Source organism: Ictalurus furcatus, chromosome 10 (assembly GCF_023375685.1).
Source record: "Ictalurus furcatus strain D&B chromosome 10, Billie_1.0, whole genome shotgun sequence".
Classification (NCBI taxonomy): domain Eukaryota; kingdom Metazoa; phylum Chordata; class Actinopteri; order Siluriformes; family Ictaluridae; genus Ictalurus; species Ictalurus furcatus.
In genome coordinates, this window is record NC_071264.1 from 21037404 (window position 1) to 21055655 (window position 18252).

At 37.5% G+C, this 18252-nt stretch overlaps 1 protein-coding gene across 2 annotated transcripts in view; it reads right to left on the reverse strand.

Annotated features, from left to right (window-relative positions):
• il16 (interleukin 16) overlaps positions 1–13855 on the reverse strand; it is a 33101-nt gene extending 19246 nt beyond the window's left edge. The window contains exons 1-8 of one of the 2 annotated variants that reach the window (XM_053634449.1): positions 13704–13783; positions 10975–11060; positions 4734–5116; positions 2841–2971; positions 2502–2628; positions 1671–1772; positions 755–848; positions 367–515 (exon numbers count right to left, since the gene is read on the reverse strand). In XM_053634449.1, the coding sequence (XP_053490424.1) occupies positions 367–515; positions 755–848; positions 1671–1772; positions 2502–2628; positions 2841–2971; positions 4734–5093 (963 nt within the window). In that variant the 5' untranslated portion in view covers positions 5094–5116; positions 10975–11060; positions 13704–13783. Of the gene's footprint in view, positions 1–366; positions 516–754; positions 849–1670; positions 1773–2501; positions 2629–2840; positions 2972–4733; positions 5117–10974; positions 11061–13703 lie in introns of both variants that reach the window. The other variant, XM_053634448.1, reaches the window with a different exon arrangement.
• Between the last annotated feature and the right edge of the window lie 4397 nt (positions 13856–18252).

Genomic DNA, 18252 nt, shown 5'->3' on the forward strand with positions numbered 1-18252 from the left:
ACCCATAATGAACAGAGAAGACAACAGCAGTAAAGGAGGCCATCTATGCCAATCAGAAATCATCACTGGGTAGCGGGGATATCCGTGACAACACCTATCATCTACTCCTTGGGCTGCTCTTACATGTATAATAATTCATGCAGTGACACCATGGGTCGCGTTGCCAACTCACACCTCCAGTGGTTTAATTCTGAGCTTGTGTTGCTGTTGAATTGTGTTGAATTTTCCATGTTCTCCCAATGTGAGGAGTTGTACCAAGCTCAATATTGATAGAAATCACTTTTAGTACTCCTTCATGGGTCATTTCTACCTGAACAGTATGTATGGGTTAACCTCTGTGAGCACTGTATAATCTCACTGTCACACCTGTGGAACGCTGGGAGGAAACTCCAGTTGTTGAGAAAGAGACTTCCTGTTTCCGTAAAGTCCAGTGGCAGTGTGAACATGACAGGGAAACAGTGCTTGTGTTTTCATAATGATGGCATCCAAATCTCCAATCCAGTATGGGTGAACACCTGACAGAAGAGGGAGAGAGCATTTACATAAAGATGTATCACATTATTGGGGAAGAGCTACAGAGGCAACGCTACAAATAAACTGGGCAAAACAAAAAGAGAAATGAATGTGGCTGTCTGTAAATAAGCCTGAGGGTTATATAAATATATAACAGAATTTTGTAAATTAATAATTGTATGCATGCAATGCGTGTGTGTGTGTGTGTGTGTGTGTGTGTGTCTGTGTGTATGATTATTACTCGTAGAGTTGGAACGATTCCTCATGCAAGCTGTCTCTTCAGTAACTTCTGTCTCACAGTTTTTGTTGACCTCCGTTACTTCTATAATGGGCTTCTTTACACACACACACACACACACACACACACACACACACACACATACACACACAGTTAATAACAGTTATACACCACTTATTTACACCAGTTACAATTAAAAATCAATTTATTTAAAAAAACACTCTTATTACATAAGCAAAAAATACACTATATGGCCAAAAGTATGTGGACACCTGACCGTCACACCCATATGTAGCCCTTTCCCAAACTGATGGCTCAAAGTTGAAAGCACACAACTGTATAGAATGTCTTTGTTTGCTGTAGCATTACAATTTTCCTTCACTGGAACTAAAGGGCCCAAACCTGTTCCAGCATGACATGTTCCTGCACACAAAGTGAGGTTCATAAAGACATGGTTTGCCAAGGCTGGTGTGGAACAACTCAGATGGCTCAAGCACTGACCTCAATCCCACTAAGCTCTTGTGGTTGAATGAGCAAATTCCCACAGCCATGCTCCACAATCTAGTGAAAAGCCTTCCCAGAAGAATGGAGGTTATCATAAGCACAAAGGGGGAACCAACTCCATGTTAATGTCTCCACGTCCATGGTTTTGGAATTAATACATATGGGTGTGATGGTCAGGTGTCCACAAACCTTTGGCCATACAGTGTATCAAGAGTGTACAAATTCCAAACAAAACTCATAGAGACAGGAGACAAGTTGAAGGGGGGAAAAATCATAAATTGTCTTATTAGGTATTTTCCAGTCTTTCCTTTAATTTGTCTGTCTGTACTTTCAACAGTGCATATTTATTACATATAGTAAAGTATATACTATGAGTGAATAGTATATATTGTGTGAAAGAGAAGGTATTACTTACCTTTAAGTTACAATTGTTTCCAAATACTTCCTTCCTGTAGGTCACAGAGTCTGCTGAATTAATATTAAGTAGTAGCCCATTGTTTTCACATGAGCTGAAAACCTTTAGGGAAAAGCAAAGAAATTCATGTTGATAAGGATTTCAACTGACACAATACATGAAGAGTATCTTGCTTATATTTTTTAACTGGTCACACCTAGTCACAAACACATCAAGAGTTTACCACATTTCAATAATGGCACCCTTTTCATTAATGTTGCTCTGGAAGTGATTGGTAAAAATTAACAGTAACAGCTCAGAACAGAAATTGTATTGTATTGTTTGCAAGAAATCTTCATCCCACTCCAGCTGGACTAAACTGGATTTTGTGCATCTTCAACACAATATCAGGATTGGAGGTCAAAGTTCTGCCTGTTCAGCTAGCCCAGTTTCTTCAAATATGTTTGTTAGCTTGCTAACAAATTCCCCTCACACACTGCTTTTATTCAAGTTTTAGTAAATGCTGATGTTTGTCTGCACATGTTTTTATCTAACCCATCTGATTCATTTTTATAGTCAAATGAACAGCAGATTATTTGAGTCCAGGCATTTTTTTTATTTAATGACAACAGAGGTTTTGTTAGTGGAAAAATCGCTTGAACATTAACAATTAGCTCAGAAATTAAGGGATCTCCTTCAGTAGCAGAGTCCAATGCTTTGATGTGGTTTAAGTGCATTTGGTTCTGTCATACTGATAAAGGACTAGCTTTTTCAGCTACACTCTTGAAAAAGGGCATAGATTAGTATCGTTGTAATGCTAACATGGGAGAAGTGGTGAATCCAGTGGCTTACCTCAGCACTAGCTGTTCTGGGGTTAGTTCTCATTGCTGATTGTTTCTCTGACTCGAGTTTTGTGTGGCCATTTAAAACCTGCCCATTAAATGGGGCCGGCCTCTCACCATAGTGGATGTAAGTGTCCCTAGAGAGTGAGAAAAGAGCGCATAATGTCCATTAGTCCTCTTGGATTTATGTGAGTGCACAAGTGTATGTGTGTGTGTTTGTGTGTGAGCCTGTGGGCCTGTATGTGCGTGTGTGCATATATTTACACAAACCATTAAACAGCATCCCCCAAATGTAATAGAAAAGAATGCTAGGTTGATGATCAGATTATATTGGGGTTTTTTTTATTACCTGTGTAATTGGCCTCCGTTTCGCACAGTGACTATATTGTCACCAGTCTGGAGGTCGTTATCAGCCACTTGAGGTCTGAGCGGCCCGCACTCCTCCCTGGTGGCAATGCACATTCTCCAGAAACTGCTTTCCTGCCACAATACAAACCACCTGAAAACTCAAACAAGGGTGGTACTATGTTCTGTCATACAGAGACCACTTTCACTGCCCCAGCCCCCCCCCAACACTTTGACAAGTGTGAAATGCAGCTTTAATAGCTTTGCTTTATTACAGCACAATCCACAAGCCTGAGCATTTATTAGAGCACTTACAACGAGGCCACGTGATAATGAACTCTTCATAGAGGAAAGCTAGCTGGAAGGTCACGTTATTGCTGTGGTTGCATAAAATTGAATACAACTGTTGAGTCTTTCATTCGGGTCTCATAAAAAGCCTACAGTAAATCAGTTTTCTGTGCATTTAGACAAAAAGTAGGTAGCATCCATTCTTCTTATCTTACTCATATAGCTTATAAACTGATATTAAATGGTAACAGCAGTGTCTCTGGACAAATTTGGTCCACTGTACAAAATGCTGGACTTTTTACTGGACCTTAAAAAAAAAACAGCACTTTCTTCATCAGCCAGTGATCCAGTGCTACATGTATTTGGTACCTGCGCAAGAGTCACATAAACAAGACCTTTTGGCTGTTCCATGATTTTAGCTGAAGGGTGACTGTGCATTTGCAGTGACTGTGGTCAGGTCTGGAACAGTCTTTATATGCATCACTTTGGTCAGCTTTCATTGTTTTAATGTGCTTCATAAATTGCTAAAACTTGCTTAATTACTTATTAACTAATGCCACTTGCTTACTAACTAAGGGTGGGGCTAGAAGTGCTGTTCAATTCTGATTGGTTATGGTGACACTTTTAATATACAAGTATACAGTGGTCTCCACTAATATTGGCACCCTTGGTAAATATGAGCAAAATAATTGTCTTTATTGTTTAACCTTTTGATCTTTTGTTTAAAAAAAAAACACACACACACACAAAAATACTATGCTCTCATGGATATCAAACAATTGCAAACAAAACACAGGTTTATCAAAAAATATAATAATATATATTATTATATATACCATATATATTAAATATAGGTGTGCAACAATTATTCATATGAGAAAAATATATTTGAAGTATATTCCTATTGATATTTTACATTTTTAGTACACCTGGGTGACTAGAAACCAGTCAGCACGATATGACTTTGGGACTCGTATTGCCTCTGGCCTCCATGACATCACCCAAATGTCTTATGAGACCTGCACAAGTTCCCAATTCCCTACAGACTATAACAAGTGCTCTTTTGTGCAGGTCTAATGGGTAGAGCAGAGACACAATCCTCCAAACACACATGCCATGTGATTCTGATTCATGGAGGAAAAAAAATAGCTCTGCACTACTTTTTTTTTAAATATAAATATATGTTTATAAACAATGTTAGTTAATAGTGATGTTCTGAAACGTGCTCTGAAGAGAATGAAACAATTCTGCTACCAATCTATATCACTAGAGACTAATTATTAGAATTAAGAGATGTTTTATTATATCCATCTGCCCTTAATGAGATTAATCAGATTTTAATATAATTGATTAGAGCTTGCAGTGACTAATGAGGAGCTTCATGCATTTTTAATGATTTACTATGGTAATGTTTACTTTTGGGTGAACTGACACATCACTGTAAAAATTAATTCAAGAGATGATTATAGTGTTGCTCTGTTTCTAAATAATTTCCAATAAACCAGTGAAATTAATATAACACCAAAAGCATGCCTTTCGTCATTCACCTTATGAGCTGAAGCTCAACCAACAGCTCAAAATCTGTAGCACAAGAAATTTATGGTCCTACCTTGATGGAAAATGACCTCCTTAAGTTCTTCTTGGCATCCTCACTCCACTTTGATCCCTGTAGGCTAACACTCCTGCTAAAATTCATTTCCAGATGTCCAGTGTTGGCCTCCAGAGGGTCTCCTTGGTACCCTTCTTTCCAGTTCTCGTATCCATACCTCTCTTCTGGGCTAGAGGTGTCATCGCTGCTCCTGGAGCTGCAGATAAGGAGAGATCGGGAGATGATGGCCAGCTTTTTGGAGCTTTGTCCTGTGTTGGCCCTTTCCATCCTCCTGGTTCTTCTCCCATTTAGCCGCTGCTGTGTCTGAGTGGCTCTCAGAGGCATGATGGCTGCTGAGGGAGGATCTCTCCCACTACACATGGCTGCTAATGGAGGGGGCCGCTCTGCAGAGAGAGAGAGAGAGAGAGAGAGAGAGAGAGAGAGAGAGAGAGAGAGAATGAGAGCAGGAGAGAGAAAGCAATTAGAAAATTCAGTTAGGTATCCTGTCCTGATATCCTCCTCGATCCAGAGTGGTCTCTGGAAGCAAGGAGACTGCAGGCTGAGATAAAAGCACTTTTCTTTTCTCCACCATGTTCAGGGGAATAAAAAAAGGAAAGTGTGGAAGTGTGTGTTGCCTCATGAGTATGACTTGACTGGAAAATGTGAATGTTTGAAGTGAAATTTACTGTGCACTGGAAGCTGGAACATGGTGTTGTTTAGAGAATAGAGACTCAAAAGGCTTATCTGGAGCTCATACTCTCATAAACATAATAAATATTTGTGGCGAATCAGCCCCCATTTTATAGTGTTCCCTAAACATTTCTTCATCTCTTATTTTAACACCTTTTATTTTGCTCAGAATTGTATTATTGTAATTTGGTCACAGTTGCCATTTAGCTTGAGTTTAGCTTGAGTTTACCTGGAACTTTCTACCAGATAATCCAGGGACAATTTTAGGCCCTGGGCCATATTTTCAGGAAGTCTTGGAAGGAATCTTTTGATATACCAAAAGATTTCCTTACTTTTGCCATTTCATAGCTTATTTGACTTCTTTTTACATAATGCTCTCAGTTCCTGAGCGATGGGAACACAAGACATGAAGCCTTTTAGAAAGGGTTTAGTTTTTATAGTGTGTGTGTATCATGTTAGAAATATGGTAATTCCAATATTCGGCTTGTAAAAACCATTAAAGTTTTTGTTGAACTTGTAATTACCATTTGGAAACCTGAAACTTTCTGAAAGCTCCACCTTTATGATGTGTGGCATCATACTTCGAAACATAATATTAGATGACCAAAACACTGAAGCAGCTTCCAAAGTCACACAGAGAACATAGAATTTAATATTACTATTTTTTGTATAACACCACTATGATGTCCCATCAATGATATATTCCTGCCTCATGTCCAGTGTTCCAGGGATAATCTCCATATTCACTGCATCCAGACTAAAGTAAATCAGTTACTAAAAATTAATTAAAGAACGAATGATGCCAGAGATGTCCAAATGTCTGGGCATAGCCTAGTATTTTAATAAGGATTCTTGATTGACATCCCAGAGACTTCCGACCTGTTACCTCACTCAAGTAAAACAGTAAATCAACCATCAGGCAATAGTGATGTTCATGGTCTTGGCCAGTTTAGGGACAACCTTAAACAAAACTGATGTTTTTTTAACTTGGTAGCTCATGTCTTGATGTGTCATTCTCAAACAAGTTGGCTTTGTGAATGGGATCTTTTATGTGAATGTTGAGAACTGACTCACTTGAGCTTGTTTCCCTTTCTTGTAGAGTTAGGCAATGATGTAACTCTTGCAGTTTATTGCTTCCTTGCTTCTGCCTACCTTTAGCTGAGCTGTTTGTACGTAAGACTGATGAGACACATGTTTGATGTTTGACATGATAGGGAGGATCCTCTGCACTGCTTCTTGTAGATGTACACAGATACAGTGAAGTGTGTTAGGGGAGGCAATTGGTTAAAGCTGTTTAAATATATTTTGTAAAGTGCAATGCAAAGTAATGTTATTTTGGGTTAACCAAAATTGACCAGTGGTCAAAATATTGCAAAGTTTGTCTGGTTTTGGAAAAAATGTCTGTTTGGACACAAAAAGAGTCAACTCTTATACTTGAGCTGAGCCAAATGATCTGACTCACTGAAAAAAGTAAAAATTCCCATCACTACTGTGCACTATTAAATACCTGTATTCATATTTTTAAAAGCATTAAAAAAGTAAATTAATCAGTAATCTTAGACTAAAGTTCAGACACTTTTTCTGCCTCTATACAGCATATGACTTTTAACTGTCACTGAACAAGGGCTTTAAAAATACCCAATTATATCATGCCATTTTCCCTCTCTCCAGCATCTGCCTTTTGTTTGGTAAAGGGAATGTGTACATTATGCAAGCTTTCAAGATTAACCTTGCACAATTCACATGAAAAGGAGAGAGAGTCTTGTGACATGGAGAGATTGAAATGTAACCAGTTATTCCTAATTTATACTGTATATGGGTCACACAAGGCCAGCATTAACATAATTATAAAGCAATCATAGATTTCAGTTCCCTGGGGCTTTAAAGGTCATCAGGAGTGCATGATAAGGTAACTACATATCTATCAGATTTCCTAGAATTTCACTGCAGTAGAAACATCTGCGGAGATGGACAGCTCTGAATCAAACCCCAAAACTGCCATTCTTCAGTGAGTATAATATAACATAACTTTAGCTGAATGAAGGTACTGCATTTATAAACAACACTGCAGCAAAAAGGATTTCATACCTTTCATTTTTTGTGCAGGACCTGTTCACTGAAGGTCAAAGCTTTCTGTGGGTCATGCATTATAAATGTATGACTGTGCATTTGCAGATCTATATGAGACTAATACACTAATGGTGGTACATATATGGGGGAATGTATGGGGGCATCACCCTACTGCAGCAAAGCCACATTACATTGGAAAATGAGCAGCCAGAGTGAAAGTAGCCTAGTGATGAAATTAAATATTACTATTTACCACTGACAGGTGTGTTGTAAAGATCCTTTAGTCTGAATCTTTATGATATATTTACGATTCTGGGAAAAAGTTGTCATGCATAGGCAATGGAAAGAATCCGAACGTATGGTTAAATTTTGATGTGTTCAAAACTGCCTATAAATACCTAAGTCCTGAAAAGACAGATATTCAACTAGTTAATTACTATTTTGAATTATTGGTTGACTAGTCAAACGATCACACAACCCCTAATGTATTTTATAGAGCAACTGACTGCTGTATATCACAATAGCTATGAGGTAAGATGCATGTTATATCATGTCACAAGATTAAGAGAGCCTTATTGATTATTCCATCCTTTATTATGCAGCTTATTCATGCTCCCAACATAAAGTGCCATGAAAAACTAACACCCCCACAGTAAACACACTTTATTGAAGGAAAAAGGTTATGCAATACACATTTCAAGCATGTGAAAAAGTAACTGCCCCCTAAACTTAATAACTGGTTGTGCCACCTTTACCAGCAACAACCACTACCAAATACATTTGCTCACTGGAGTTTAGTCTTTCACATTGCTGTGGAAGAGTTTTAACTCACTCTTCTTTGCAGAATTGCTTTGTCCGCACTGGATGGCTTTTTGAGAATGAACTGCCTGCCATAGTTTTGTTTTGAGCCATTCAAAGTGGACTTGCTATTGTGTTTTTTATCACTGTCATGCTGCATAACCCAATTGAACTTGAGATTAAGATCACAGACAGGATTTTTGGTACAGAGCAGAATTCATGGGTCCATCAAATCATGGTTATGGCAAGTTGTCCAGGCCCTGAAGCAGCAAAGCATCTCACACCATCACTCTACCACCACCATGCTTGACTGTTAGTATGATTTTCTTATTGTGGGATGCTTACATCAGATGTAACAGGACCATATATTTTGCACTGTTGGTTCATAAGTCCACAGAACATTATCCCAAAAGGGTTGGGGGTTATAAAGGTGTTTTTAGCAAGTATAAGACAAGCCTTTATGTTCTTTTCATTAGCAGCACTTTTCACCTTGCAACTGTACCATAGAAACTATCTTTGCCCAGTATATTTCTAATGGTGGAATCATGAATGCTGACATTATCTGAGAAGAGCAAGGCCTGCAATTCCTTAGATGTTCATCTGGGTTCTGTAGTGACTTCCTGGATGAGTCATTGATTTGGTTTTGGGGGTATTTTGGTAGGAAATCCACTTCTGGGAAGATTTACCACTGTTCCAAATGGCTTTCACTGTGGTTCCAGACTAATATATATAATAAATTTCTTTCTCTTTTTAGGAATTTCTTTTGAATTACTTTTACAAACAGGACAAGTTGGTGTTGGATACCTTTTTTCTTTGATAAAAATTTCATTTACAAATCATATTTTGTATTTAATCAGGTGTCTTTGTCTTATATAAAATTTTGTCTGAAGATCTGAAACAATTAACTCTGATAAATATGCAAAATAGAAAAAATCAGGATAAATACTTATTCACGGCACTGTATAATATGGCAGGAAGTGGCAACTGACCCAAACAGTAGTCTGACAGATTTGCAATATGCTTACATGTACTAGCACAAATATTAAAGTGTTGGATAACAACCATCTGGTTGATACAAACCAATATGACTCATACAAATAAAAAGGTCCTTAGCTTAAAAAAAAAAAAAACCTATTTTCCTTTTCAAAGCCTGCTTCCCCCTTGCAGGACACACACATGGGTAGTATTATGACATGGTGTGTAGCTGTCCTGTTTAATCTGGCAAAGGGATGCTTCAAACAGCACTAGCTTCAAATATGCATAAACATTGCTGTATGAGGTGATTAGAGTATAGATGGGCACCTGTGCATCTTAAAGGAATAGGCCAGCTAGAGATTTACCCAGTTTCAGGCTGGCTGAACCTCAATATCTAAAAATAGCTTTTTTGTTTTACACTGAAAGTATGAGACTTATCTAGCTAAAAAGCGATGAGGCATAAAGCTATTAGTTTAGCATATCTAAAAAAACATACACTCCGATTAAAGACAAAATTTGACTCAATAATATAATTTATTGAGTTTGCCTCACACGTCTGGGGTTGGGGGTTCAAATCCCTCCTCCGCCTTATGTGCACAGAGTTTGCATGTTTTCCCCATGCTTTGGAGGTTTCCTCCAGGTACTCTGGTTTCCTCCCCCAGTCCAAAGACATGCATTGTAGGCTGATTGGCATTTCCAAATTGTCTGTAGTTTGTGAATGTGTGTGTGATTGTGCCCTGTAATGGCTTGGCACCCCATCCAGGATGTACCCCACCTTTTGCCCCAAGCTCCCTGGGGTAGTCTCCAGGCTACCCGTGACCCTATATAGGATAAGTGAAATGAAAATGGATAGATGGACGGATAATTGGAACTACATGAAGTATATACACAGGGTTGCTAGGGTCATTGTTTAATGCCAAATTGAACTAGTTCCGGAATATGGTTGCAGATGGAAAAAGTCAATTTTGAGTGTCATGGCAAAGGCTGTGAATACTTATGTACATGTGCTTTTTTTGTTTTTTATTTTTAATAAATTTGCAAAGATTTCAAACAAACTTCTTTCACGTTGTCATTATGGGGTATTGTTTGTAGAATTTTGAGGAAAATAATGAATTTAATCCATTTTGGAATAAGGCTGTAACGTAACAAAATGTGGAAAAAGTGAAGCGCTTTCCGGATGCACTGTATGTATTGTAAAGCATGGTGGTGGCAGTATGATGGTGTGTAGATGCTTTGCTGCTTCAGGGCCTGTGCAACTTGCAGTAATTGAGGGAAACATGAATTCTACCAGAAAATCCTGAAGGAGAATGTCCGGTCTGTAAGTCTGTAAGTTTAAAATTCAAGGTCCACTGGATTATGCAGCAAGACAATGATCCAAAACATAGGAGTAAATCCTAGTTCTAGAAGTAACTGAAAGACTGATCTCCAGTTATTATTTGGTTGCAGATATTACTGCTAAAGGTGGCACAACCAGATTTTAACTTTAAGGGGACAATTAGTTTTTCAGACTGGTGATAGGTGTTGGATAACTTTTTTGTTTCAGTAAAAAAAAAAAAAACTGTATTGTTTGTTTACTCAGGTTGCCTTTGTTTTATGATGTATTTTGCTTGAAGATCTAAAACTATTCAGAATGAGACATACACAAAAATATAAGAAATAAGGATGAGGCAACTGTATGCTGTACGTACACTGTATGTAGAAGACTGAGGTAGAAGACTCGATGATTTACCTTTATTACAGTAGCAGGGTGACTGTATTTCTTTTGAAACAGTCTGACTGTGATGTTGATGTAATGGCACACAGCTGTAGTACAAGCTGAGTCAGAGAGCAAAACATTGAGGGAGGGGGAGAGAGAAAGAGAGAGAGAGAGAGCAAAAGAGACAGAGATGAAGAGAGAGGGCTAATCAGGGTGAATCAGCACAGAGGTCTAGACATTACTGACGTGAATATGAACACACACACACTCCTCTTGATAGATAGATAGATAGATAGATAGATAGATAGATAGATACATACATACATACATACATACATACATACATACATAGTTGACAAACATTAACATGACCAGATGCCTGAGAAAACCCTACCTCTTTTGTGTGCAATCATAAAACTGCTGAAAAAGTATGAACAGTATGCTATTGAGTTCATTTAGGGGCTAAAGACATGTCAATTTGCCAATTCAGTTAACTCCCCCTCACTTTGGCTAAAAGCATCTACCAAATGAGTATATGTAAAGCTGACTCTGCAATTTCTGAGCTAAGATAAACATGCATGAATTTTTTTTTGTTTGTTTGTTTGGTTGTTTGGTTGTTTTTTTGTGTGTGTTTGGGTTTTTTTTAACATCTATCAAATACATTTTTATTTTATTTGCATAATCTACTGCACTTAAAATTGCATGGTGTCTATGTATTTCAGATATCGGAACATGTTTCTTTCCATATATATTCTCAGTGCCTGTGGCTCTTTAAATAGTCAGATTATTGAACATGGCCACCATGGTTGCTTATTGACACAGTTTGAGTTTTACTATTTTTTTCCACTACAGAAGTATTTCATTATTTACTTTCCATGGTGTTATAGCCAACTGGGCGAATACTGTATTCCCTTATTATGCCCTGATTTGTGCCCAGATCTCCAGAAAGACCTCATGAAGTATGTCATAGGAAAGGTCATGCTTTAGTGTTACTATACATGACATCCATAATCCTATGCATAATTAAACATTTTGAATGTAATATTAGATTGCTGAGTAAGTAAAACCTTCTGAAAGATGACTGACATCATGTCAAAAAATGATTAAAAAGAGGATTCGAATTCAGGTCAAAAAGAGGATTACTCTTGTTCTCAGATTGAAATATAATGTAATATAAGACAATATAATATATATAAAAAATTAAGTCATTCCAAACCATCTGCTGGTTATTAGAAAATATATATTTTATTTTTCATTTTCCACAGATGTTTAACCAGATGGGTGAATATCATACTTTATGTGAATGGTTTTCCAGAAAGACATAACTATTTAAGTTGACAGCCAAGTAAGTGGTGAATATGTGTATATGTGTTTCTGATGAGTGCACTTTACAGCCAGTATTTCTTATGTGTAATCTATCTTATCTGCAATCTTGTGTATATTCAAAAGTTCTGTATAGTTCTGTATAGAAACCTAAATCATCACATTCAGAGAAAAAGCCTCAAAGTGTGAAATGTACATAGTCCTTATTGCTTACTTAACAAATTCACATTACGAAGCAAATTTTTTGTCATGTTTATTACTGAATATACTGTATAGTTGTCTTCTTGGATGTGAGAGAGTGATGTGTTCGCTAATGTACCAGGAGGAGTGTGCACTCCTACACGGCAGTACATGAATCTGTCTTTTACCCAATCTTATTAAGATAAAAATCAGTATCTGGGGTTCACCGTGCAACCTTCCCCACAAACATACATACTCCGGGATGTGATGCTACTGTTATGTGCTGTTTTTGATGCATGACAAGAATTTCTTTGTCAAGATAGATGTAGAGGCGAACCTAGATTATGTGGGGGACCCAGGCAATATATATATATATATAGAGAGAGAGAGAGAGAGAGAGAGAGAGAGAGAGAGAGAGAGAGTTTCACATACAAATGGAGATAGACATAGTTTCCATTAGATATCCATTAAATGGTTTTAATGGTTAGTTATTAATTAAAAGTGCACTTTTTAAAAGTGTTCCTAGGTCTATTATATAATTTAAAAAATATCTTAGTTCCATTAGTGTCATGTAATGGCTCTCACTAGTTTCTTTATTTCAGGTCTGTGTTTACACATTTCCGACCCAGAAATTGGCTCCGCCCTCAGCTCTCCCCCATTTCTTTAAAAGGTAGCTCATAGACGTACACAGTTTTAACAGAGAGGGCAGGGAAGAGGAAATCCCAAAATTACAAACTGCTCCTTTATGTTGTTATATGTTAATGATATATTTGGCAGTTCTGTCTAGATAGCTGTGAATACTACATATCAATGCTTTCCTCAAGACAGAATCACTGTGCAGAATTACAGATGCAAATATTACAGCCATCCAATGAATCACCATTACAATCACAATTTATTAACACAAGGTCATCATTAGAGACCTCCAGATTCCACCTTTGAACTTTATTAGAAAACCAGACATTTTTAGAATTAGTCAAAGACAACTTGTTAAACCACGTTAAATTACACTGTGAGATTAGCCCATTTAGAAAGCAAAAAAAAAAAAAAAAAACATTACTAACTTATAAACCATCATAAGTACACCAGTAAGTGATAGAAATCTATGTCGATTTACATTATTTCTTTCAGTCCAACCTCAGCCTGTTCCCAGATTAACATCTGCTTCAAGGCAGCATTTCATTAATGTTTTCTTTTTCCTCTGGGTTTCACATTTTGTTGTAAAAGAAAACAAAAGACAGAACGAGACAAATACTCACCGACGCTGATCATCTCCTCATATGACAAGATCCAGGTGGAGGAGAATTATCTGCTCCTTAAAAGGCACTCATGGAGTTCATCCATCCAGAAGAGTCGAGAAGAAGAAGTGGGTTTCTTCTTGCTGGGTGATAAAAGGTGCATTGTGAAAGAAGTTTTTCCTTCTCTCTCTCTCTCTCTCTCTCTCTCTCTCTGCCTTTTTCCCCCCTCTCTCTCTTAGCTGAGATTGGGCACAGCTACATACCCATCCACCCTCCCGCCCTCTGAAGCAGCCAGCTGAACACAGGAGTCCTCTCACGGAGCAGAGTGGCCATCAAAACTCACATACAGAGAGAGAGCAAGAGAGAGAGAGAGAGAGAGTTTCCTTCATGGACGCTGACCTCACACCTACTCTGCTGCACACTGCTTCAGTCTTTTCTCCTGAACACACACACACACACTCACAGCAGACATCTCAGGCAGTGAAACTATGAACTCTCACCACTCTCAGTCACATCTGCATGACTTTACAAAAGAGCAGTTATGTAGAACTTAATAGACCAGAAGTCCAGAAGCAGCAGTCCAGTTTTTACTACTGCAGCATCAGACATCTTAACAGCTGAGCTACCCGACCACACCCACTGAAATGTATGATATGTATGATTACTATGCTTTGTTATGGTTGCAGTCATGGTGCTGTCTCAATAGCATCTGTCCAATAATCCCTTAAACATTTTTTCTAAGATAACTGTACATTTTTAACTACAATGTAACGAAAAAAAAATTTTAACACTGTTAACTTATGTTAATACATTAATGTTAATACATTAAGCTTCAATTTGCCCTATGGAAAGAATTTAGGGGTAGAATCATAGCACTGCAGGCTGCAGTGAGGACCTCTTGGATCCCTGGTTTAATCCTGATTACTGTCTGGATGGTGTTTTGCATGTTCTCATGTCCTTGTGGGTTTCCTCCGGATTCACTGGTTTCTTCCTATCTCCCGAAAACGTGGTGTAATGGTAAAGCATTCTAGATTTTGAATCCAGTGATCTGAGTTCAAAACTCGGTGGAACTTGCAAAGACTTTGTTCAAGGTTTCAAACACTTGTAATGCTGACTAGGGACCCAACTCTGTTTAAGATGAATTTGAGCCAAGGCTGAAACTTGTTGTTTGGGCTACTGATCGGAAGGTAGTGAGTTCAAATCCTAGCACTGCTAAGCCACTGCTAGGCCCCTGAGCAAGGCACTTAACCCTCAATTACTCAGCTCTATAAATGAGATAAATGTAAGTCACTTTGGATAAGGGCATCTGCCAGATGCCGTAAATGAATGATTGCGTTCCATTGGATGTAGCAGAAGAAGCAGACATGAAACAGCCATTTAGATTTTATATGTAAAGTAAGCCGGTGGCTTAGTGGTTAGCAGGTTTGCCTTGCACCTCTGGGGTTGGGGTTTCGAATCCTGCCTCCACCATGTGTGTGCGGAGTTTGCATTTTCTCCCAGTGCTTCAGGGGTTTCTTCCAGGTACTCTGGTGTCCTCCACCATTCCAAAGACATACGTTGTAGGCTAATAAGCATTCCCAAATTGTCCGGACTGTGTGTGTCAATGTGCCCTGTGATGGGTTGGCACCCTGTCCAGGGTGCCTCCTTGTGCCCTGAGCTCCCTGGGATAGTCACCAGGCTCCACCCTGCATAAGTGGTATGGACAATGGATGGATGGATATAAAGTAAACCCTAAAATAAAAATCAAACCTAAAATGTGTTGGCTCAGCAGCTAAAGAAATGCTTTGTTGAAACTTTAAATTTACTTATACCACAGCACTGCTCAAATCTATTCATTCAGATGTTGTTGATTAATCTATTATAACAGCAGCTCTGGCAATAGTGCCAGCAATAGTTCAAATAGCATGTTTATATTAATGTGCGACTTCTAAGACAATATTGTTTCTATAGTAACAGTTAATTCACAGGGACTTGTAAGGTGGATGCTGTAAGAGACTTTCTGTAAGGAGACATTTATATAACAGTTATTGAAGGAGTTTCCAGTGTCAGTCAGTAAGTTTTCTACCATGCAATGGCCTTCAGGACAGAGTAGTTTGCGCTTTCTGGTTTCTCTGTAACATGACAAGCTGCGATTTTTATCTTATTAACTTCATGAGAGAGAAAAAAGACAGAATGATGAGGGAACAACTGTTGATGGCTGCTAATAGGAATGAAGTTATCTTACAGATGTTCCATAATGTTAACTGTAACTATACTGGTTAAAAATCATGAAAGTATTCTTTATTTAATTTAAATAAGAACTGCAATCATTGGTAACTCCTTTGGTATAAAAGGAATAAAAACACATCATGATGTGTGTTACTGGAAAAGAATCAACTTCAGGGGCGTAATAGTAACTCCACTTTGTGTCAGTACATATGACACACACCGTGTCATTAATAATTTTTCTAAGACAGCATGCCAGGTTATGATTTTTCCTTACTTAATTTCCCTGTACTGCAAATGTTGTCAATCAGTCATGATGTATTTACTTGTCGTTCATTTCTTTGGTTTTGTACAAGAGCTAAAATATTAATGTAGCTAATAAGTAAAAGATGACTGTCATTATAACCTGTTAACAGTGTGAGAATTTTTGCCAAACCATTCTTTTAAAATTATATTACAGAGTGAGTTGTGAGTTCAAATCCCAGGGGTGCTAGAAAGCCTCTGTCTTGAGCAAGACTCAAACCCTCAACCTCTCAACTTTAGGATTAAATTGGAGTCTGCTGAACAACCTTCACCTTCTCTAGCACATTAAAGTAGTTTTACAATTCATGAAATGTGTACTTGTCAGATGTGAATTTTATTCTTACTGTGTTTTTCCTAGCTGACCTAGTGCCTTCTGCTAATGTGTGAAGATTTCACAGTGGGAGTGTGTATAAAGGGCTCTCTGTTCGCTTACTCTGTGGTGATGCAGTGTGCGAGTGTTTGTGTTAAAGTGTATGCAAGCTGGCCTGAGTCTGGATTTAAAAAAGGTCTGGAAGGGAATTTCTCCCCTGATTAACCCCAGACACACATATACTCATGCATGCACACTGCTGTCCTGAATGCAGCCAGTGTGAACAACTCACATGAATCACGAGGTGGACAGGAATGCCTAAACAAACACATTACACAGACGGGATTGAACCGTGTACACATACATACACACTGTAGTCTGTTAGTAACATAGATTTGATCAAGAAGGGTCTGTGACCAAGATTTTGCAGTTAGCCAATTTCCCTCTTACCTCTTACCCCTTAGCTTGGTGCTTAAAATGTTTTGTACTCTAGCAACAAGGCTTAATGGATTTATATTCTTGTAGATTAATTTTTTGAATACAAACTTATTCTGCAATTTGACACTAACCAAAACAGTGACTTTTTGAAGTGATGGTGTGATAATTTGGTCATGGAGTTTGCTAAATTGGTAGCTATAAGCTCCCATTACTTGGTAGCCACATTGGCATCATACTTTAAGTATAAAACTAAAGAAAAAAAATGGTGCGCATTTCATCTTTTGGCCAAGCTGTTCCTTTAAATGAGTGCACTCAGAAGTTGGTCTATTCAGTGTGTTTAATGTTGCAGGCAAAAACACAATTACATGCCTCCATCTGCTGGTTAAAACTAATATTACATTTTATAAGGTATTTAGAATTTGCTTGGTAAGGTCATCCCTATGCCCAATGTTTGAACTGCATGATTGGACAAGTAAGAGAATGTATTTTTGGAAGGTAAATAACATGTAGAAATTGTAAATTCACTTTTAGAAATAACAATAATAATGTGAAGCAAGGATATTTATATTTGTAAATTTTTGTATATTTCTTTTACAATGACCAACTATTTTAATATTAAATGAATATAAATATTGAAAAAAGAAGAAAAAAGAAAACTAGAAAAAGTGAAACTAGCACTACTAAATATAACTGCCATTAAAGGTAATTAAGCTGAAATATTTATATTTTATTTTTGCAATAAATGAGCATTAAGCCTAAACCTTCCTCTCTAATAATATAGATATATTTTTTCTTTCTATTTTCCATTTTTTCCAGAATTTATCTTAAGGCTTATAAAGATATGTTCATAGACATTTAATCCACTGTGCAAGTAATGGAATATGAGTACTAAAACTAAAACTGAAAGTGAAATATACATAAATGAATCTCAAAGTGAAAAAAATCCCCAAATGACATCTAACTAGAATTAAACTGAAAGGGAAAATGACAAAGAAAGAAAAAAACATATATTAAAAGGTCAAAACTGTTATAACCTTTATGTGAACTCTTGACTGTGAACGATTTGTCAGTGGGATTCAGTGTAAAACTAAAGCATTAACCAAAGAAGGACACCAAAGCATTTGTTGAATGAACAAATTGTGTAGATTTTATTTAAATGAACAAACAGACAAATTTGATTGATCTGAGTAGTGAGGTATTTGGCACACTACTGCAAGTTAGTCATCTGAGTTTGAAAGTTGTATCATTAATAGTTTGTGTGTGTAACACTCCTGTGTATTATGACTTACTTCAGGCCTACTGTTTAGTCACATA